General features: G+C 35.3%; 1 protein-coding gene across 3 annotated transcripts in view; it reads right to left on the bottom strand.

Annotated features, from left to right (window-relative positions):
- epha3 (eph receptor A3) overlaps nt 1-24598 on the bottom strand; it is a 202178-nt gene extending 177580 nt beyond the window's left edge. For all 3 annotated transcript variants that reach the window (XM_056464942.1, XM_056464943.1, XM_056464944.1), the window contains exons 1-3: nt 24415-24598; nt 16058-16122; nt 2495-3152 (exon numbers count right to left, since the gene is read on the bottom strand). In XM_056464942.1, the coding sequence (XP_056320917.1) occupies nt 2495-3152; nt 16058-16122; nt 24415-24499 (808 nt within the window). In that variant the 5' untranslated portion in view covers nt 24500-24598. The remainder of the gene's footprint in view (nt 1-2494; nt 3153-16057; nt 16123-24414) is intronic.
- Nucleotides 24599-24820: the final 222 nt, after the last annotated feature.

Genomic DNA, 24820 nt, shown 5'->3' with positions numbered 1-24820 from the left:
CACCCCTAAACCAGGGTGCGAATTACAGGGGGGGTTGGGGGGTCTGACTCCCCTAATTAATGCCTGATCGCCCCTGAAGAACAAAAAAAGATGTATGGGGGTCTGCCCTTTAATAGTTAAGAAGTAGTTTGCTCTGATGTGTATCTTAAATAAATATTACTAATTAAAAATTAGATAAAGTGAATATACTTGTATTTGACCACCCCTATAATGGTTCATACCATTGTGAACTCATGTTTGCGCTCAAAAATATAAATTTAGCTGCAAATCTAGAGCATTAACAGATAGCGTAACTGTTCACAAAACATGTTTCTTGTAAAATAGGCGTTTGTACTATAAGGGGCCAATAAACTTGATGCATAGTATTTTTTTAACACTTGCTCACATGGAAGTTAAATAGTAAAATAAGAAATACGTGCAGTCTTTTATGGTCATCTATTAATAGGTTCAGGAATGCACCATGTATTTAATAATCACAAATATCATTGAGAACCACTCAATAGCTCCCAAAACACTGAAAACAAAAGTTTGATCAGTAAAATAGGCCCCGTTTACACTGCCAGTTAAATGTGACCCAGTTCCGATTTTTTGCTCATATGTGACACAGATCGGATCTTTTCTATGACCATGTAAACACAAAAAAATACATTCATTCGGATATTCAGAGATCAGTTTCAGGCCTCCTTCAAATGTGGAAATAAATCAGATATAAATTCAGATATGTGACAACGTGACTATCATGTAAACAGGCAGATCATATTTATTGAGGCATTCTGCTTTGTACATCATTAAACTTGCGACAATGTGGTACTTCTCCGCGGTTTAATGACGTAGAGGGAATAGCGTGTGTGGAGAAGCCGACGCGGTAAACAACAACAACAGAGGAAACATGGAGGAGGAAAGTGGTCGGTCGCCACAATTTGCTCCCACCAGACCCGAGATCTCTCTCGTACCCAAAAGTTCCTCTGAATGGTGGAGGACACCATATATAAACCATAGGTGCAAGCTGCAATGATGGCCCTTTTCCTCCTCCTCTGTCTCAAAATCATTTTAAAGTTGGGCGAACTTCGCATATTTCACAGAGCTAAAAGCAAGAAAATTTTTTCCATCGTGGCTAGTGTGGCACAGATGCTAGAACCCACCTTTACGCATACACGGCGTCGTAAATTGTATGGCAAGTGTAAACGTGTAAACACATGAATCGCATATTGGTCACAATTAAAAGAACGTGTAAAGAGACAGGCAAAAAGAATCAGATATAGACAACAAATCGGAATTAGGCATCAAGACCTGTGTAAACGGGGCTTTAATTGAATTGAATAGATGACTTTAGTTCATTGAGGCATACTGAACATAACTGAAAAAATTGACCCCCCGATCGTCAATGTATAATTCGCACCCTGCCCAAAACCCAACCATCAGGGAATGAACAAATTGTACTAAAACGTACAAATGCATGGGTTACCCACTGTATTGTCCTGTATATTTAGGAAATATTTTAGTCTAAAAAGTTAACTACACAAAGCATATTAAAAAATAGTATGCAAAGAGCATAAAAAAATGTTTTACCCTTAAAAGGTTCATATTAGTACCCCTAAATTAAATGTGGTATGCTCTACCTACTGTGTAATACCTTAGAATAGAAATACATACCATAATGGTACTAATGCAATTTTTTGTAAGTATGTTGTCTTGGTAGCAAGGTGTTTTATCCATAAAATGGTCCAAGATGTCTATTTAGAATGAACGAAAAATTTAAAAAATACAATTGTAAAGACAAAAAACAAGTGTGTTTCTGCAACAAAACCTTTGGCTGCTCTTTGATTTGCATTTAAACCCAAACTATATTCAATCTGACACGCTGAATCGAATATGCGACAAAGAAAAAAGATCTTTGCAGCAGTTTAAAATGTTTAAATATAAGTACATGAAAAGAATCTGTGACTTTAGACTCAAAAGAAAAAAAAGTTCACAAAGCTATGGAAGTCTCACATACTTCACATCAAACACACACGCACTTGTTCCTCTTCAATGACTAACGGACATCTATTTGTGCGTCTGATGAGGTGATGCGGAGAAGTGTTTCACAAGCTTAACTGCTTCAAGCTGCCCTTTGAGGGGGTCTGCATCACAGATCTGCTCTGTCCTCAGTTGCACAGAGCTCTCATATTCCTCTCTCCAGAGCACCTCTGACAGATCAGAGGTGTGTCCATATCTGGGAAAAATCCATTTACACTCTGAGGGCGGGACAGAAACTCAGCTCGCTATGGAGTTTAGAAACATTTCCATCGTGAGCCAAATGCTCCGCTATTACAGACAATGAACAGCATAAACAAATGAATGGTTTTCCAGGGACTCACTCAGTTGTCCCATTTAGAGCTGCTGTCTACAGAGCCGGTGCAAGTACATTACACTGATGAAAGGAAGAAAATGGGCCGTGAAATGAAAAAGGCACTGTAAGGATAAAAGTGTGGGTGTGAGAGAAAAACTGTACCTTGGCAAGCGACTCCCCGCTCCTCGTAACCTATGTTGCACAGGCATTTCCCAATAGGCACCAGCCACTCTCCCTCGGTACTGCAGTACATTTTTGGTGGATCCTCCTCCTTGGAATTGTTGACGCAGGAGCCTCTAACTTCCACCAGCGACTGAGAGTCTGTGGGAACCGTGTCAGGAAACATAGCCAGGTTCCTCACTGTGAAAGGGCATTTTTTAAAGTACACCCGCACCGACACTAGGGCCACACAGGCTCCCACGTCCTGGAAAGCCAGGTAGAAGCCCTTCTTAGTCATGGGCCCCACCTCACGGACCTCTGTGTTTAACTTCAGAATGCGGTCACCTAGGTCCATCTGAGTAAAGCTCTCATCTGCGGCGATTGTATCTATTTTGGAAAACTGGTGCTCACGGAACTTATTTCCCTGGTCTTCTTCTGTCTCCAGATAGTGTAGGTTGAATGTTTCTTTGCAGGTTAGGACCATGGGAATACTATTGCAGTCTCTTAGGGTAAACTTGAGCTCCACATAGATCTTTTGAGCAGAGTTGCGAGGAATCCAGTTGGTCCTCAACCAGTTGTTCTGGCTGTATTCCATCACGTTGCACACCTGGAAAGTCCGGATGGGTGTGTAGTGCTCATCCACGCCGCTAATTTCCTCCCACTGCAAAAAGAGAAAGAAGTTAATCAAATCTATTCTGGGGAAACCAACGGCTACTGTACTCCTACATTTCAACAGAACCGAGACGAATGTAAAACACCTGAACTGCAGGGCTATTTATTTCCCAAACCCATTTGGAATAATGAATAGTTTCAAATTAATATCTCCCCTGTTTGTATAATTAATGTCGGACATAATCAACGAGGCCTTCCGGAGTTCTGAGTTCTCTCCCTTGTAAAGCGAGCCTGACAAATCATTTCTTTTTGTCACTAGGGGTGTCTGAAGTCACAATGCTGCTAGAAGTTTTGAGGTTTAACATACACAGAGCAGAATAAATGATGAACAGAGAGGCACTGTTTTCTGTTTTAATAATGGAGTAGTATGTGGCTCTCTGTCAGGCTGATATTTATAAAAGCCTTGGCTGAGACAGAGCCTCTGGAGTGGCTGTGTGCTGTTCGTTACCCGTCACAACACAAGTGTGCCCTCAGACTGAAGAATTGCCTGTTTGTGTTTCAACTGTGAAAGTGCTTAATGAAACACCCCAAAAAAAGTTTCTTTTTTGTTAGGTTGTTAAGACCGATAGAATTTATGCATTGTTTCACAACACATTGTTCATAGACACAGCCTTTGGTGAAATATTCAGACTGAACTCATTGACAGCTAGAATTCCATCACACGTTTTAATGCAATTTTTGGAGAATTGCATAATTAGTGCTAGAGGGGTAAAAATGCACGATTGCACGCATACACACACATACACACATTCTTACACACACAAAGAGACAAAATTGCCCTTGCTTGAGGTTTTTGTTTGGTAAAAGGCATGCAAAAAATACACTAGCACAAGTGATTTAATAACAATACAGTCTGCACATTAAAAACGTCCAGTGGCCTCAAATACACAATGGCAATGTTGGTAAATTAAATTAAATTAAATTAAATTAAATTAAATTAAATTAAATTAAATTAAATTAAATTAAATTAAATTAAATTAAATTAAATTAAATTAGAAAGAGTTGTGCTCAAATGTGTGTAGTGTTTGTTTGTTTGTTTGTTTGTTTGTTTGTTTGTTTGTTTGTTTGTTTGTTTGTTTGTTTTTCATTTATCATAGAAATCCGACTAAAAATCTGGAATTGGCAGGGATTGAGTTGTATCAGTCTTTGGTTAGAAGAAACCTGTGAATTGTTTAAGAGGTTTACACAGATTAAATAACTGAATAAACCTAAAATTTAGGAAGTTAAACCAGAAAATCAAGAAAAAATTAATAAATAGAATATATTAGAAATTAAATAAATAATTTTTATTATTAATTATTATAAATAAATTTTTATTTGCTTTTCACGTTATACAGAGCAAAAAAACACCAGTTTCCAGATCACCAGATCTAGGAACAATATATAATTAAATGTACATAGAGAAAATAAAAGATGACATGAAAATATGACATAAGTTCCTTTTTTCTCATATTTCCATCACTAGAGTTAAAAAAGGTTGCCAGACCTTATAAAATGTCTCAACAGACCCTTTAATAGTATGCCTTATTTACTCCAACTTAAGATGAGACATCACTTCTTTTATCCAGTGATTATGTGTTGGTATCAGTCTTCTAGCCAGAAGAGAACCAAAGGTTAACATTTTAGTTTGTCTTATGTTGAGAGGTGCGTTCTCAAGGGCCACCCCGCACAACACGAGAAATGGTGATGGCTCTACTTCCACCCCAAATGTCTCAGAGAAGGTCTTAAAAATACTAATACAGTATTTGTAAAGCTTTGGACATGTCTAGAACATGAGTAGCTGGAGCCTGCCTACATTGATCGTATATGGGACCTATATAAGCATTGATCTTAGAGAGTCTGACTTTAGAATAGTGCAAACAATGAACAATTTTGAATTGTAGGGGAGCACGGACATGAAGTAACACGGGGTTAAATGTAACACAGAGTTTTAAGGTATTTGCTCAGGTATAACCATGGTATGCTTCTGAGGTTTTGTCTTCCTGCTGATTACTGAAGAAGTTAGGCTAAATTTGTATAATAAACACAAGAGAAACCATTTTTGCAGCATAAAAGTATTTTTTATTATAGTCAATATTTTTTTGTTTTAAAAATCTGTAAAAGTATGTAAGTGAAATAATATATAGTTGTAATTACCATCTTCTAGGCTAAAAGATGGAACCATTTTGAAAGATGTAAAAACACACAGTGACTGCTAGCCAGTTTTGAGTAAAACATGATACAACAGAGTTAGTTGTAACAGGGTGTTACAATTAAGCCACACACTGTTGGACACCAACTAAACTAGCAAAATAATTTTAGAATTTTGAGTGTAATGTTAAAAACTTTTAAAATAAAACGTTTTTTAATAGAAAATATTTTTTCATAGACAAAAATATATATTTTATTGCTAATAATTCAAATAAATGCATTGTATAATCATGGATAATAATCCAAATAATCCAAATGTGTTTATCCAATAAATAAATAAATAAATAAACATACTGTGCTATGTAGAATAAAAAATAAATTTATTTAAGTACTGAGAAAATATAGCTATATTAAAAGTAAACTGGATTTAAATTAACGACCGTGTCCCTCGTGGCATTCTGTGGAGGGTGCTGTGGGAGTATGGGGTCAGAGGTGCTTTGTTAAGGGCTGTCTCGTCTATGTATTAACAGTGTAGGGGTTTGGTTCGCATTGCCGGCAATAAGTCAGATTTGTTTCGTGCATGTTGGGCTCCGGCAGGGCTGCCCTTTGTCACCGATTCTGTTAATAATTTTTATGGACAGAATTTCAAAACGTTTTATGGAAAGAATTTCAAAGCATAGCCATGGGCTGGAGGGGGTCCGGTTCGGGGACCACAGAATTTCATCTCCGTTATTCGCAGACGATGTCGTTCTGTTGGCTTCTTCAAACATGGACCTTCAGCATGCACTGGGGCGGTTTGCTGCAGAGTGTGACGCAGCTGGGATGAGAATCAGCACCTCCAAGACCGAGGCCATGATGCTCCACCGGAAAAAGGTGGTCTGCCATCTCAAGGTTGGAGGAAAGTCCTTACCCAAGGTGGAAGAGTTCAAGTATCTTGGGGTTTTGTTCATGAGTGAGGGAAGGATGGAGCGTGAGATTGACAGCCGGATTGGTGCAGCAGCAACAGTAATGCGGTCAATGTATCGGTCCGTTGTGGTAAAGAAGGAGCTGAGCCGAAAGGCAAAGCTCTCGATTTACCAGTCAATATACGTTCCTACTCTCACCTATGGTCATGAGATTTGGGTCATGACCGAAAGGACAAGATCTCTGATACAAGTGGCCGAAATAAGTTTCCTCCGCAGGGTGGCAGGGCGCACCCTTATAGACAGGGTGAGGAGCTCTGTCACCCGGGATGAGCTCGAAGTAGAGCCGCTGCTCCTCCATATCGAGAGAAGTCAGCTGAGGTGGCTCGGGTTTCTGTTTCCGATGCCTCCAGGACGCCTACCTAGGTAGGTGTTCCAGGCATGTCCCACCGGGAGAAGGCCTCGGGGAAGACCCAGGACACGTTGGAGGGACTATGTCTCTCGGCTGGCCTGGGAACTCCTCGGGATCCCCCCAGAGGAGCTGGAGGTAGTGCCTGGGGAGAGGGAAGTCTGGAGTTCTCTCGTAAGATTGCTGCCCCCGCGACCTGGCTCCGGATAAGTGAATGAAAATGATGATGATGATGATAATGATGGATTTGAATTAATTCTGTAAAATCTGCCTTTTTAAGCATGTGTTATAACTAACCCTCTGACTGTTACAACTTGCCCCGCAGGTGGGGGAAATAGTAACATTTTTACTCCTGGCATTTTTGGCAATACTGCACAGAAACCATAAATCCGGCAATCATACAACCAGTGCTCAATTGTGGGAGAGGCTTGTGTGTTGTTGGTAAAAAAAACAACAACAACAAATGGTTTGTCTAACCCCATTACTTTGTTCATTATTTGTCCAAAACCAAAAAGTGTTACTTTGTGCTCCACTCTCCCCTATTACAGCATGTCTGAGGCATATGGATGATGAGAAAATTCCTTGCATAATTTTGTGCCAATCTTCATGTTAGACTGGTTCATCTAAATCTAAATAAAATTATTTTGAAGTAAGTCTAAGAATGCTAAATCATGTATGTTGAGTAATTCATAAATCTTGCTTACAGTCTGTTTTTTGGATGATTTAAATTTAAAAATTTAGTGTATTAAAGAAATGGGGATACACAGTGGAAAGTTGCTGGAATTCAAAGTTACAAAGTTCTGAAGTTGCAAGTACCCATAAAAGTGTGATTTGGGGATGTCATATTTCTGTACCAGCTGTTAAAAAGAAATAATTTCCATTGATATATAGATCAGACAGCGAAATCACACCCTTTCTAGACTATGCTTCAAATGCTGCATCCATCACGTTGAAAAACACGTTTTTTTGTTTTTTTTTTACAACTGGTACATTCTGTAATACATCTTTAAGAGAGTAAGAACATGTAATTGAATGTAAAACAACTAGATTGGAAGTCAGGCTAGAGACGGGCTGTGCGAATGGTAGTCTAGAACAGTGTTTCCCAACCCTGTTCCTGGAGGCACACCAACAGAACATATTTTGGATGTCTCCCTTCTCTCACCCATTCACTTCAGGTTTTGGAGTCTCTTCTAATGTTCTGGTGAGTTGATTCAGGTGTGTTTGATTAGGGAGAGCTGGAAAATGTGTACTGTTGGTGTGCCTTCGGGAACAGGGTTGGGAAACACTGGTCTAGAACACAACAAGGCTTCTAATGAGGTGGGCTCAACTGCTGAAGACCGCTCCAGAATTGCCCATGAAGGTGCAGTGGTGTCATTGTTCATCCAATATAGCAATGCTCTTATATTGGCTGCCCAATAGTAATACATACAATTTGCAAGTGCCATTTCTCCTTTTGCACAAGGTCTCTGCAGCATACTTATTTTAATCCTAGGTGTTTTTTATTCCAGATAAAGGCTGATATCTGATTATTTAAATTAAGGAAGAGTGATTGTGTTAGAAACAGAGCTCATTTTAAACAGATTTTTTTCTTCAGTTATGTTACTAGTAGTCCCAATCAGTTATTTAATAACTGAACAAGCAAAAGGTAGAATTTTAGGAATAACAGACATCCCAATTCTGTGGGCCTGTTGATAAGACATGATCTAAATGAGGTGTTATGATTATTGAACAATGGAGCAATGCTTCACATATTGTGTTTATGTGGTTGTAAAGTGAACAAATATGATGCAAACTGAAATAAATCAATAGATATTCAGCTGGTTATTTATCTCAAAGTTATTAACTGAGCCAACTTTTCTTCACCAGCAAAGCTGATGCTCCAAATCAAGTCCAGGTGCCTGGACTGTGCCGCATTATCAAACTGTACAGCCAATGACTGTTCTGAAACCGTGACTGCCAAAATAAATTACATGTCCTATACAATGTGTAAATCACACACACTAGAGAATTGCGTATTACATGGACTGTCTGCTGCCATGAATGACATCATCACAAGCACAGGCCAATCTTCTTCAAATAACTCTATTTTATAATGCATACCACTCGGTTATAGAGGGGGAAAAAAGCTGTAAAACTATAAAAGCTCTGTCTGGATATCTCTTTTATGGACAGCAGCTTCTAAAGGCCGCATTGATTTCTCAGCAAGTGCCAGGCTACGATTGGACACCAATCTGTATTTCCTTCTCCACAGCGGGAGACGTCAGCCCTGCGCTTTGCAACTTAACACGCGACGGGTAGACTGAAGATGACTTTAGGTTTCTCCGAATATCACTTTACAATAGTAATCCCCCTCCAGCAAGGAAACAAGCAGAGAAACGAGGAAATCAGCAGTTGGTACATTTGGCAGGGCAGTGGCCCAACTCCCCCCTGTGTCCACTCAGTATGTACACAGGCCAACTGGTACTTTAAACTAATAGATTCCCTGGCACTTGTGGACAAAGTGAAGCAGAGCTTATGTTTCCGACAGATATGTAATAAAATTATAATCCTCCTTTCGCTCGTATTACAATGGAATTGCATTAGTCAGTGAAGACTGACATGTACTGCTTGCTTTTACTGGTATCATATGGTCATTTCCTGTATAGGTGCACAAGGTTTTTCTTGTCAAATCTAGCTTTCTTCATTATAATGAACAAAAGTAATGTGAATTCTGTTTGCAAGGACCCCATTAGAGTTTGAGCACTTGGATGTTGGAGAGGGCATAGAGGAAAAGACATACTTATGGGTACACAGGAGATCCTGCAGAGCAAATGAGCATCTGGATGGGATGGCTGCTCACATTTGTTCTAATCAACATAAACAAAGCTCAGATTAAGCTCAGATGATCATGTTTTTAGGGCCCGATATCGCTACAATTACGCATTGTTTTAAGCTTGTGGGATGTGAAAGTGTAAGATCATTAGCTAAAGACAGCTTAATACTGGATGTTAATAGTTTAAAAAATTAAAAAATTAATTTTCACTCACTATTTATTCACCCTTAAGTGCTCAAACATTTATGAGATTCTTTATTCTGTTGAACTCAAAAGCTAAAAACCTGAAACCATTGACTTACATAGCAAATACTATACTAAATACCAAAACAAATAATTAGGAATTCAAAAGGTTTCCAGCTTTCTGCAAAATATATTTGTTTGTGTTCAAAGGAAGAAAGGAACTCAAACAGGCTAGAAACAAATAAAGAGAGAGTAAATGATGACATTTTTTTTTTCACTACACACTGCACGGTGGTACAAATAATGTTCCTTAATGAACAGTTTAGTACCTTTGTAAAAGTTGTACATTACATGGTACAGAAAATACTTCTTATGATACTGTTCTGTTCCTTTTATGGTAAAATTGAAATGAAGGTACACAATTGTTCTCATAAAAAAAGGTACATAAGTGTTGGACAACTCCTTCTTTATTACAATATCAATGAAAATACATATTACTGGAAAGGCAAAGTGATTTTATGAATAATTTCCATATTAAAGCACGAATCATCATTTAAAAGCATGTTTAAAAAACTCATAAACAATAATTATTAATAAGTTCTATAATACAAAACAACTGGTAAAGCAAAACTATACATTGTATTAGATCGTTCCCTATTGTAAACTAAACATTTAAGACATTTTTTATAAACATTTGGTAGGCATTCTCTGATAGATACATTTTCATTATTGATATCTGCATCTTTTGGTGTTTGCTTTCCACTACGTACGTAAGCTGGCAAAAGTCCTGCATGCAAAGTGTTCATGCAGACATTTTACTATTGTAAAAGTAATCAAACATTGTGCATACATCGTTACAATACTTTTGCATAATTCTATTTCTATTTTAAAATTAAGTACATTAAATTTGCTTTTAAGTGATTACAAAGGTATAGTGTGAAAATTGGAGAAAAAAAAGTTTTAAATTGTACACGGGAGAATATATTTCTGTAACATTTTTGTAAAAAGTGTTGTGAAATGTTTAGCAAAAAACAGATCTTTCGATTTATGTTAAAGTATTTTTTATTCTTTATTGTAAACATTGTGCATTTACACAAAAAGAAACTTTTTAAAAACATTTTATGTTGTTTATATTATACGTTTTATATTTGCTGAAAATAAATGATGCATTTTAAATAGTTCTTGGAGGAACACATTTGACACTAAGGTACAAAGTGTCTTGTCACTGTAGTGGTACCTTCATGGATCAGATTTGTACTATTGATGAAGGTACAATATTTTATCTGCAGGTTTTAAAAACCAAAGGTACATTTTGGTTTCCCATGGTACAAATCATGTTCTTAAAGATACAAATTGTAATGGTACAAATTTGTTTCTTTGTCTTAAGGTACAATTCTGTTCCATAAAAAGGTACTGCCCCAGTGATAATGGTTTGTACCTTCTTTGGTACAACATTGTAACATTTTTTAAGAGTGCAGCGTTAGGGAGCAACTAAACTAAATAAAACAAAATAGCACCAATTAAATTAAGTGCAGTTTGTCAAATGTAGACTTTTTAAAGTGCTTTCTAAAGTGTTGCTTTACCAGTAACAAGATACTTAGGTTGGGAAGTTTGATTCATTTCATTTTTAAATTCATGCAAACTTTACAAATCAAATAAAATAAGCAACAAGTATATTGCATTGTTGCACAGGAATTTCCATCTATTTATAAAACAAAATGTTCTCTGATAAATGCATTTCTGATCATTAATGAAACAAAAATCGCACTTCAATATACCCAGCATACTGTACCTATCATACAAATTATAGTTATTGCAGTAATAATATAATAAAATGGTGGTTCATTCCACTGTGGGACTAAGCTGTAAAGAAAATGAATAAATGAACGAATGAACGAATGAATGAATGAATGACTGAATGATAAAAATATTTAAAATATAACTTTATTTATTCATTTTCCTTCAGCTTAGTCTCTATTTCAGAGGTTGCCACAGCGGAATGAGCCGCCAACTATTCCAGCATAGGTTATACGCTGTGGATGCCCTTCCAGCCGCAACACAGTATTGTGAAACACCCATACACACACACACACACACACACACACACACACACACACTCATATTCAGCGAACATGGGGAGAACATGCAAACTCCACACAGAAATACCAACTGGCCCAGCCGAGACTCGAACCAGAGACCTTCTTACTGTGAGGCAACAGTGCTAACCAGTGAGCCACTGTGCCACCTAAAATATGAACTTTACATATAAAAGTGAATGACACACTATATTATTCAACTTTATATGTGATTCAGGATGTGACAAATCTAAAAGTAAACTTCATAAAAAATAATAAATAAACAAATAAATTGAAGAAAATGTCATTATTATAATTTTATCTGCAAAATACAGTTTAGTTGTTTTTTCTAATCTAAACCTTTAAAAATGTGTTAGACACACTGTATATTTTGATTAATTTCTATTTAGGTAGTGCACACTAATATAGCTTAATGAGTTCGTTTATGTGTAGCTCGCACTTTAAGAAGATAAAGTTTCAAGGCAGCTTACCCAGCAATGTTCCAGATATGCACAGTATACCCAACACATCCATATTAGATTACAAAGTAATACTGATACCAAACTGAATGAACGCACAAATCACTCCAAACAGACAAATGGAAAAGACTGATGTTTATATGTAAGCCATTTCCCACCATATAGCAGGAAACACTAGAAATTACAAGTGCTTCACCATCTAAGATTTCCTGCACTGGGTCACAGCAACAACTGTACCCTATCAGTCAATACCTTTTCATCACAGCTTTTACCACAGAGGAACCATAACACATTGTGCGCTGCCCGGTCACCCTGCTGCGGCCATATGACGTGTTAATCCACCTTTATAGAGGGGGTTTTCTTTGCACTTTGTACAGCTGGAGACCTTTCACAGTTTCTTTTCGGGGGGAGAAACTAAATGAGTTTCAGCATCATGTTGGATATATTGTCTTTTGCTGCAGGCGTTGGCAGAGTGTGACTTCAGCAATGCCTAATGAAAATTTCATGTTTGCTGCCTATTTTGTCTCAGTCGATTATGCTAAGATGGTACAAATGTTCTGGCTTCTCCTCTAGATTTTATAGAGACCAAAAATAAGACAAGGAAGTATGTTATTACTGTTCATGGGTATAGTTTCAATCAAAACTGTTTGTTTTATATTTCATGAGTATTTAATTTTGTTAGCTCATCTTAATTTGACTTGATCATGACTAATCATTAATTGTTAAAAATAATTTTATTTTTATTCATCAAGTTCCAAATATGGTTGTTACAAACATAGTTTGTTGATTTGGCACCCAAATCCATCGTTCCGACGAACATTCGCAAACTGTGTTGCAAACTTGTACACTTGCAACTACACCTCTGGAGTTGTATTTAGAAACATAGTTCCTGGCTGTGTTCTATTCCTAGTTATCCCTCCTATGCCCTATTCGTTTAGAACATTCTAACGTTTAAACTTGGAATTATATATATATATATATATATATATATATATTAAAAAAAACATTAAAGTCATTACTCTTAGGTGTACTTTGCTTTCTAAGTACTTTTACAGTTCAGTTTTAGCAATCTTAATGTTTACAATTGCGCTCCCTTTGCAGTGAACTTTGAAAACATTGATGTAATTTTGAACACAGCCGTGGCTCATGATGAAAGCTATAGGTGACCTTTTAATTAAAAGTGGAATTCACATTACATCTCCAAAGCTTTTAATTTAATAAATTTTTTTATATTTTTTAATCTATAGTAGGTTATTTATTAAGTATCTGTACTGTATATGACATGGGCCGGTTGGTTAGAACATTTCTGCAATATATTTACATATATTTTAATTAATATGGATTCTTTGAGAGAGAAATGTTTTAATTTATTTAAATACTTTAAATGGAATTACAAACAATGCTAATGCCAAGTCAACGCATTTGTTCCAGAGTCATTTGCACTTCTCTCTGTTCCTGAGCTAAAACAGCTTTGGAGCAATAAGGCACTCTAAACCTTAAAATACAAACACTATTCAAACTAATCGACACCTCCTCCACAGAGGCCACAGCTAAAATGTTTTTTTTTTTTACTAACTCAAGAAACAATTGTACAGAGTCTTCAAAGCAACACAACAGATCGTAGCAGTTTGTACAGATAGCCATGGTGTAAAAAGAGTAATCCAACTGCCTAGGGTAATGAATCCCAGGCTGAGGCCTGATGCAATTTGGAAAGGCCAGAATAAACAGCACTGCGTGTTTAAAAAGCTGTCCGCGAAGGGCCGATTTATATTTACTGCACTTATCTGAGCTGCGGCCGCAGTGGGAACGTCCAATGGGTTTAGCTCTTAATTTGCTTTAACCGAGCAGATTTGTGCTTACACTGGCAGAAGGCGGGCAGCCCATCCGTCAATGTCAGCGATGCAGCGGCACATTATTTGAAATCATTTTTGAGGGCATAGCGTTCAGGGCAAAATGCTTATCGCTCCAAACTAGGGAAAAGTCCTCAGTAATTAGAGTTAATTCACCTTGAGAACCTGATCTTCGCTGTGGTAGTGACAATAGCTGCACATCAACTTAATAAATCCCAGAGCATTGGGCACATATCTGCGAGGGATTTCCTTTTTCATTCTAAATCACCTTTATGGCTATTGTAAAGATTAATGGTGCTTTCTCTGGTGAACTTATGAACGCTTAGAAATTAATCTAGTAAATTAGGGCAATTACTCAATTTTACATAAACGCACCAAACTTTAAAAAGCACTTAATATAAAATGCAAATGACCCTTTTATTTTTGCTTTGTGTTTTTATTGTTCTTTACTTTCCATTTTCTTCACTGCTTCTAAGAAAAGAAAGCTTCACTGTGTTTTAACGTGCCAACTGTTAAAAAAGAACGAGGGGAAACAAGATTTGGCAGCTATATGGAACAAATTACTGGATTACCTTTAGCAACTGCCAGCAAGTCATTTTAACACATAATAAAGTTTAAAGAATGGTAGCCCTTGAGACTAATACCTGTACAGTACAAAAAATAAACACAGTTGCGACCTTGAGGTTTTGACAATAAAAAATAGTAGCCGACAAAAAAAAAAAACTCTGTCTTTAAACATTATTATTATTATTATTATTATTATTATTATTATTATTATTATTATTATTATTATTATTCATTTTATTTTTGGCTTAGTCCCTTTACTAATCTGGGGCCACTTATCCAGCACATGTTTTACGCAGTGGATGCCCTTCCAGCTGCAACCCATCACTGGGAAAATTATTATTATTATTATTATTATTATTATTATTATTATTATTAGTAGTAGTAGTAGTAGTAGTAGTAGTAGTAGTAGTAGCAGTATTAGTAGTAGTAGTATATTATTTTACTGTTAGTTATTGGCTTTAATATGTTTTAAATATAATTTATTTTTGTCATAAAATGTTCTTAAGTGTCACATAATCTTTCAGAATCCATTGTGATATTCTCTCTCTACATTATTATTGACACTCAATTATTGGTTCTTGTTATCTAATTTTTGTGCTTAATTTTATTCATGGAATAGAATGTTTTTTGATGAATTGAAACAGATTTTATAGGAATATATAATATAAAATTAATTACAGAAACTTTTTTATAAATGTATTCATTTTTTTTGAAGATAATAAGAATAAGAATTTTTTTTATGAACTTCTTATTCTTATTATTTTCAACAAGAATGCATACATTCATCATAATAATAATAATAATAATAATAATTATTATTATTATTATTATTATTATTATTATTATTATTGTTGTTGTTGTTGTTGTTGTTGTTATTGTTGTTTTTATTTTTATTTATTATTATTATTATTATTTTGAATTATCATGTGACATTTTACATTATGTGAGTGAGTAATGCTGGAAAGTCTGCTTTGACATCAAATTAATAATTTACATTTATAACAAATTACTGTGTAGGCAGTCTTGATTCGTTTTTTTTTTTTTTTTACAGTTACAGTTTTATTTCTCCAAACACAAAACACAGGCTAAAGTTGACATTGATCTGTACATATTTTTCTTGCAACAAAACATTTTTTTCAGTAATAAACACATACACACTAAGAGAAATTCCATTGTATTGAATTTTATACAGTAAAAACTATATTATATAGTCCTACTCCACCACTACCCCAAAGTGCAACCCTCACAGGAAACCTTTGACAAATTTTACATTTCAAAACACTTTGTTAAGTCAGATTTTACGTTGTTTTAAATCACAGAGACACAAGGATACACAAACGCAAAGAAAATAAAAATGAAAACATGGCCCAAAAACTATGTTTTTATTTATCTCCCATTTTTTGTCTCCCCAAACAACCTCATAGCATGAAATCTCTGTTCTAATCTATTCTAATCTAAGAAATATGGAATGGTTCTGCAACACTCACCCCATGGGATGGGGATGATATCCAACCCAGCTCCCCTTGGCTTGCTTTGGAGTCCAACAGGTTAACTGTAGAAAAGGATAGAGAAGGGGAGAGAAACAAATAAGCATTAATATTTTTTAGATCCGGTTTCACCCCTGCCACACACCACTCGGACTGGGATACAGCTCTCAGTGTGCAGCGTCCCGATCAACATAGTATTTACTCAGCTGTGCTGCTCTCATGGCACAATCCAATTAAACAAACAATAGAGTGAACGGACTCATCCTTCAAACGAGCATTTTTGAGTGTGCCGTTAACCGGCCAGAGAAAAGTTAGCCTTGTTACCCTGCTCATGGTGGGATCTTTAATGTCTGACCCATCGTTGATCTTGTGTGTGTGAGAGAGTATTATTTCACTGATAGACATGTTGAACAAAAAAACAAATCACAACCAGTTTCTTTCATTTGACAACCCAAACGAAATTGTTGAAAAAACTAAAACAAAAGGGAAGTATTGATAAAAAACTACATGTCTTACAAAAAAGTTTTACATTTGAAAATTAGATATTTTGTTAACATGTTATAACAACTTTCACAAAGCTAAAAAATCTGAATAATAATCATAATAAAATAATTATATTTTCCATTCCTTTTTTTCTAATTAATTTTTCTTAATACATGCAATAGAAATATATTTTTCGTTAACATGTTATAATAACTGTGACAAAACAACAAAATCTGAATAATAATAATAATAGTTTTCATCCCTATTCTTCTTACTATTTATTCTCATACATGCAACATAAATATTTGAGAATCCTCAGACATTATTATTTGATTTAAATCGTTCAATGGCTTAATCTGTATTTGTTTTTGCAATCAATATTTATTCTTGTTTGTGTAGGAATTTTCAGTTAAATTAAACACGCTATCAAACCCTTGTCAAATCCAATCAATTTCGAATTAAAGTAACAAAAAAAAAACTAAAAGAAAGATTAAGAAAGAGGAGAAAATGAAAAACAAAACAATGGGAGGCAGCAGAAAGGAAATATTACTGCATTATTAAAAATGCCTGGCTGCCTGCATGGCGTGCTACAGCAGAGAAGGTCGTGACAAGCTCTTGACATCCCAGTGTCTCCTGCTCTCATAACAACGGCTCCCGTTTGATTGAGTAAGGCTTCTACAAGCACAAAGAGAGAGAACAAAAGCCTCCATCGGCGTACAGTAAACGCATAATCTCAGCTGACATGTGGGGCACTCAGCATGGCGTCTACGGCCCCTTCTAATAGCTGTGCCACTCATTCTTCCTACAGCGATGGCCACAAATGGACATACGGTTGCACATGGATGACATAAACTTTTCTTTGATACAAGTCCCTAGAAACATATACTTTGATGTCAACAGTTATTTTCTTATCACAAATTCTGACATTCTGTGCAAGTCAAAGACAGCAGACCTTCCGAATGTAAGAAATCAGTTAATAAAATGAGAATAAAAAGGTTTGGATTTTTTATATACTCAGTTGAAGTCAGACTTATTAGCCCCCCTTTGAACTTTTTTCTTTTTTCCCAAATGATTTCCCATTTGATGTTTTACAGCAAGGACATTTTAACAGTATATCTAATAATATTTTTTTTCTTCTGGAGAAAGTCTTATTTGTTTTATTTTGGCTAGAATAAAAGCAGTTTTTAATTTTTTTTTAAGGTCAAAATTATTAGCCTCTTTAAGCTATTTTTTCCCAACTGTCTACAGAATAAACAATTGTTATACAATAACTTGCCTAATTACCCTAACCTGCCTAGTTAACCTAATTAACCTAGTTAAGCCTTTAAATGTCACTTTAAGCTGTATACAGTAGAAGCGTCTTGAAAAATATCTAGTAAAATATTACTTACTGTCATCATGGCAAAGATAAAATAAATCAGTTATTAGAAATGAGTTATTAAAACTATTATGTTTAGAAATGTGCTGAAAAAACTTCTCTCCTTTAAACAGAAATGATGGAAACAAATAAACCAAGAGGCTAATAGTTCAGGGGGCTAATAATGCTGACTTCAACTGTATCTTAAGAAAATTACATATATATATATTTTTTTTTTTATTTGTTTTGTTTATAAGTTTTTTTTACAGTTCACAAATTCAGTTTTTTCCTGTATTATCTTTACATGTAAATTATTTGATCATGTATTGTTTTACACAATTCATAAAAGTTACAAGTATGAAATATTTTACTTTTCCGTTTTACTTTATTTGGTCACAACCTAAATATCTTCTTGAGTTTTTCTTTGTATAGGCAGACTTGCTTGAACAGTCTGGGCATTTACTCAACCAATAATCTAATGCCCAATTAGCAAATTTATGTTTATTACTTTTCAGTGTTTAATTTTATTGTCCAATCAGATTGATTTATTGCTCATCTCCAATAGATGATATCTAAAATTACAAGCAATAAGCTTAGGTACATCCATAATGTTGACTGCTAGTGTAAATTTAATAGACGAGTAGAGTCAATTGTAGATCCCAATATCAAATTCCAGCGCAAAACAGCAATGCTAGCCAAACAGCTGGCTATTCTCATATTGTAGATGATCTCTATTAGCTATAATAAAGCTATCTGCTTATGTCAGATAATGGCAGCTCACATCCAGCTCTGTTGGTTACAATTTAAATTTTTTAATGAGCCGAGCCGGCATCTCAAATTGAGCCGACCAGGGAAATTTGAGACCATAAAATTAGATAGCTACATGGGTGAGGCAAATTCTGCAGCTGTAAGAGAAGGAAATCACAGCTGACGTCATTTTCAGATGAGTGTAGCATCAACATGTCTAAGCACAAAACAATGGGCTGCTTATGAACAGCTGATCTAACGGCCAACACATCCAACCAAACCACGCCAGACGAAATAGGTAAATCAATACAGGAGCGAGACAATAATCTAGGATTCCAACCACAGGCCACCAAGGGGCATCTGGCACTCAAATGTATCATCCCTGCACTACTAGCTATTGTTTTCCTTTTATCAGCATGTGGCACATTGATCAAACACATTAACAGTGGTGAAAAAGAGACGATGGCAATGTTGCATACACAAAAAATCTAATGGTTCTCTTAACTGATGACAATATTTAATTAGCTGAAGGATTCATCAGCAACTTGCAGTATAGGGTTATATATATATATATATATATATATATATATATATATATATATATATATATATATATATATATATATATATATATATATATATATATATATATATATAGATGTAATGTAGCTACACCCCAAATGCTGAATAAGTGCCATTTTGGACCTTGTTTGTCAAGAAATTTGAAAAAAAAATTACAGTTTACAATACAATTTCCTTATAATTCTTAAAATGTATTGTTTCTATCAGGTCATACAGACAGCTCGCAAAAAAATTGCCAATAACTTTAAACATAGCTGATATCATGGCATGGATTACACCATACAAAAAAGATTTGCATGCGCATACAAGAACCATATGGCCTGTAAATGGCACAAAGCCTTCTCTTCTCACCATCATCTTCACCTCTCAGATAGTTAATTAAATCTGTTATTGAATTAAGATGTGAGTCAGGTGTCTGAACACCTCGGTAACATCAGGTCCACAGAGCACAGGAGCTGATGACTGGCTTTATTAAAATCTGACTGTGGGTGTATAAGACACATGGCGGACTTGGGGATTATTTTCAAAGGATTTTCCAGTGAGAATGAGAGGCCTCAATATGTGTGTCCAAAATACCCGCTGCTGCTCCTATCATCCCTTTTTTCACCCACAGTAGATCCTTCCTTGCAGCTGGTCTACCTTCATGGAAAACCCAAGAGTCATGAGAAATCCTAAATGTGCATCGGAAATATCTTTACGAGAAGTCAATACTTTGTTGGAGTTATTGTGATGACTTATAGATACCGCATGAGCCAAAAATATATTTGGCTTTAGATTTAAGAGAGAATTTTTACATCAGTGAAAATTTGACATTCGTATTTTTCTAATTCATTATTTTTTTTTACATTTTTAAAATTGAAAAACAATGGCAAATTAGATCTTGCATCTTGATCGAAGGTTCCACCCATAGTGGCAAGATGGCAATGAAGTATTAACCTCGACAATATGAATAATTCAGTCGAGGCTCAGGGTGTCTGCCTGCTCCCAGCTTTTCTACCCACCGTCTCAAAACCCACCCATCAGAATGACCAGGCACATAATTGTTATAATGACGATGTTGTATGTGTTTAAATATGTAAAAAAATATTCTAAATAAAACTATGAAATCCACACATCTGAAAAGCAACATCAATCGCAAAACATCAGCCATCCCAACTGGAAACTAGTGCACCATGACATCACACCATGTTGTGCTGCCATCACATAGTCTGAGCGAGCAGACCATTGTGGCTTGCATACTGCGCCATTTTGGCCACAAGTTAGAAAATGGAAACCCTAGTAACATAATTGTGTTGTATGATTCGTTTACATCTGTATTTTTGTTTTTGGCAGTTGCTTCATTTTGGAGCTGATCGGATTTGTGAAGATGTCCTGGAATTTTTCAATGAGACTTTTTGTTATTTTGTTGAAATCGTCCTGTAAGAATGTGGTCAACTGTTAGCTATATTCCCATATGCTCAGAAAAACGGTCTGCCGTGTTTGTACTGATGGTAGAATGGACCACATGTTACATTACAGTAGATCGGTCCCAAAAGTTTACCCACCACAGACTTAACTTGTTTAAGCCCAATAAATAGCAAAAAAAATTAATTTGCTTCTTTAAACAGAAAAGTGTTTCAGTAGGCAGTATACCTAGATACAAAAAAGAAGCTATTAGTTCGCTGGTTTTCCTGACGTGTGTGTATGCTTTAATATTAAGCTAATATTAGACCCTGTGCAAATAAGATACTCACCACTATTTATTACAAACTTTAAACAAAAAAGTTTAAAGTAGGCCATTTTATTAAGCAAACGTTTACTATTACTACAAGCAACCTGAGCATAATTTACAGTTTAAAAAAGGATAATAAAATAAACAAATAAATAACCTGATAAAAATATTATCAGGTTAAAAGTAACAATGAAACAATGTGTTCAGAGAGAAAAAAGAAGAGTAAATGATTTTTTCATCTTTGTGCTTCTACAAAAGAACTCAAGGCCTACTGAAAAGGCCTCAAGTATTTTTACGCAGTTTTTAAGAACAAAATACAATTATAAATTACTATGCTACTTATATATTAAACAAATTATCTTACAAATATCTAAAGTTACCTTAGATTTAACATACAATTCAAAGCTAAGATAATCAGAAAAAAAAAAAATATTTTCCTTTTTTTCTTTTCTTCTTCTTCTTCTTCTTCTTCTTCTTCTTCTTCTTCTTCTTCTTCTTATTATTATTATTATTATTATTATTAATAATATTATTATTATTATCCAATATTTTTAAGTATTACAATTATAATAAGCTTATGGTTGTATAGTGTACTTTTCAGTTCTAGAATTGCCCCAAACATTAAAAGCCTAATAACTAAGTTTAAAAAAAGTAGAATGCTAAATTGTGCTTAATTAAAAATACAACGAAAAAGTAGGCTTGCATTAATTATTTCCTTAATCTTAAAAAAAAATCATTAAATAAATAATAATAATGATTTTATTAGGTAAGAGCCAACACACGGGACTGACACAAATCAGGTCGCAATGCGATGCGCCCTTCAAGGTTTTGGTTGTTAAATTTCATTATATGCATTTCATTTGGTTGTTATATTACATTAATAAAGTTTTTACTTTAAAGTTGTAATCATCATTATTTTTTTACGACCTGATTTAGAGGTAAAGGGCTCGGTAAATCAGCTAATTTCAGTCCGAGCGGATCTAAAAAGTGCCAAGTCAAGATTGTGGGCTTTGTTAACCAAAGAAAGTTATGATTGAATATTAGCTCTTTACAAATAAACAAATACATAAACGGAAAAAAAACATTTGTCTCTATTACAGCTTTTCTGGAAAAAAGGCGGGGGGGAAACAAAGTCATTTTGACTATTGTTTACATTGATGACCTTTGAATCACATATTATCATAGCATATCTCTGAAAGGATTTATGAGTCTCATCCGTTTAAAAAAAATGACTGGAATGACTGGTCGTTGTGCAATTGTACTTTTCTTAAGAATTTTGGTAAGTATGAACATTAACAAAAAAAGCATATGATAACCATAATGAAGCGCAATTCAATCGACGCAGATTGTCAACAAATGTATTTCGGTTTGTGACCCGTAATTGGCGGTCATTGAACTGTTTAAAACTCGCTTAACACGTTGAATGTTACTTAATAAAAAATAAATATTGCTTTTAAATGTTCAGTTCAAATTTATACAATTACGTTTGAGTTCATAAAAGAACTGCAAGCTGCATAAATCACTTTACTCAAAATTATTTCAATGGCTGCGGCTCTATACTGACACTCTCTGGTGAAAAACACGTCCCATTAGATACTATTTGTGCAAAAGGTAATTCACAGCCCATAAATCACAATATGAGAGGGGGGAAAGACCCGCTTTCGTTACAGAACAGAGAGCTTGAAACATCAAAAAGATACGCTTGAGGTGACAACCTGAACAAAGCGTATCTTTCTACACAGATTATTTTGGACACTTTTGTGCAAAACTTTCTAACCCAATACCAAACAGTCTTCCATATCATCTGACCAATAAGACGTTATATTAAACAAACTTTCAATTTTCTGCCTCACTTCACTACAGTGTTGAGTATGATGAGTGAAAATATCTCTCTCTCTTCTAATTACGCCTATAAGAACACTTGGGACACAGGCCTGAAAATGGCACAATAAGCGCATAGGGGCTATAGCCAACTATACAAAGGTTTTTTTTAATTCTCAAACATTTCCCCGAGCGACTATAAAAACTTCAGCTCTGAACGGGACAAACAATCTCATCACTGTGAACAAGTGACATACTACGCGTAGACAAACAACATACAGGGTACCCTTTCAATTGAAGGAAAATATAATTAATTTAAATGTAACTTATAAGTATAGATAGAACCAACGTTATTAAGGTCTATATGTATATCTCGATTCCCATCGCATAAAAGAGTAAAAAGAACAAGATGTAAAAAATAATAGAAAATAATAAATGAAAATGCAGGCCTACAAGAAATATACCAACTTTGTTAGAAAAACTAAATTAGACATTTTATTTTAATTATTTTAGGCTTAAGTATAAAGTTTCGCACAACTTTGTTTTATAACACTGTTTGATTGTAGCCTGATCTTATGACTTTATTTTAAAACCTCTTAAGTTTGTATGGGCCTTTAGAGTTCTTCAGTAGATTATCCCATACGGCTTTTTGTAATTGAAAATATACAATAAATAATATAGAATAAACTGGAAAAGCATAACCCGATATGCTTACTTTGTTTACGGCAATTGACACACACACACACACACACAGTTTTAAACAACGTCCGTAAACTCTATTTTTGAAAAAAGAAGCCACTCATTGTCAATTTCTTATGCCCATATAAACACCTAGAATTAAGGTTAAATCAAAGTGTGTTTTGTATAAAACATAAATTTAAAAAAAATGAAAAAAAAGTGGATTGGCTGTATGACAGGCACCTATCAGAAGAGTATTTGAAGCGAAGTATCACTAAGTTTTGCATGTAGGCTATTACACCAAAATGCAAGTGTAGCAAACAAACGCGGGGCGCACACTTACAGCGCATGTTACATCTCGTTAGTGTATAAGAAGAACACATTTAAGAAATGTATTTATTATCAAAAACTTACAAATGCAGCAAATTAAAAAAAGAGTCTATAGTGTAGTCTTTAGAAAGACAATGTGCAGCGGTTAAATGATTTTCAAACTGAATTTCTCAGCCGGTGTGGGTCCGTGTCTTCCCAACAGATCGATGGTCTCAAAATATGCTCTTATCACGAAACACACGAGTGTCTTTATCAAACAATAATAAACAGTTCTAAAAGTTGCATTTGCAGCGATACATTTGTAGCTATTTCTCGCAAAACCAAGCCAGTGCGTCTCGCTAATTATTGATTCGCAGAATTAATCGGTCCGTTTAGAACAGCTGGTCTGACAAAGTGAACAAGCGAAGGTATAACCCGTTATCAAATTCGCCGCAGCTTATTGAATGAGCGTCGGAGGTAGGCTAAAGCAGGTAACTATTCTGATTGCACCCAAAGATTCGCATATTTAAAAATAAATGTACAAATAAATAACAAAAGATGAAAATAAAGCCCAAGTCAACTAACATATCAAGGGCACAGTCTAGTAGAAGCTACAGTATAAGCACTGATGAGCATGTAATATGTCTCTCCCTCCAGACGTTATCTTACCTTCATTGGACGGATGAATAATGAAATCTGCGCTGGAAATAAACGTGAAGAGAAAAAGAAAAAGTATTAAGGTTTTGCAATCCATGATATCAGATCAGGGGGCAACGCAAGGTACATAACTCCATGAAGCATGCCACTCATGTGAGGGCTTCTGTTCCGACACAAGTTACCATTCTCGGCTCTGAGGCTGATGTCAAGTTTGACACCGGAGACGAGGAGGAGTCTCTCTCTCTCCCTCTCTCGCCCTCTCCTCAGTTCTCACCGGGAGCTTCCCTTCTTCGCTGGGTCCTACACACCAGACAGCGCCGTTTATTAGACCAGCAGGTTCAACAGAGGTCATGTCATCTCTCGGAAATTGAAGAGAAGACAAAAACACTCGAGGCAGCTCATCAAATTCCAGTTACTA

The sequence above is a fragment of the Danio aesculapii genome, chromosome 9 (assembly GCF_903798145.1).
Source record: "Danio aesculapii chromosome 9, fDanAes4.1, whole genome shotgun sequence".
NCBI lineage: Eukaryota > Metazoa > Chordata > Actinopteri > Cypriniformes > Danionidae > Danio > Danio aesculapii.
Note: the sequence above shows the minus strand (reverse complement) of the source record. Positions and strands in the feature narration are given on the sequence as shown.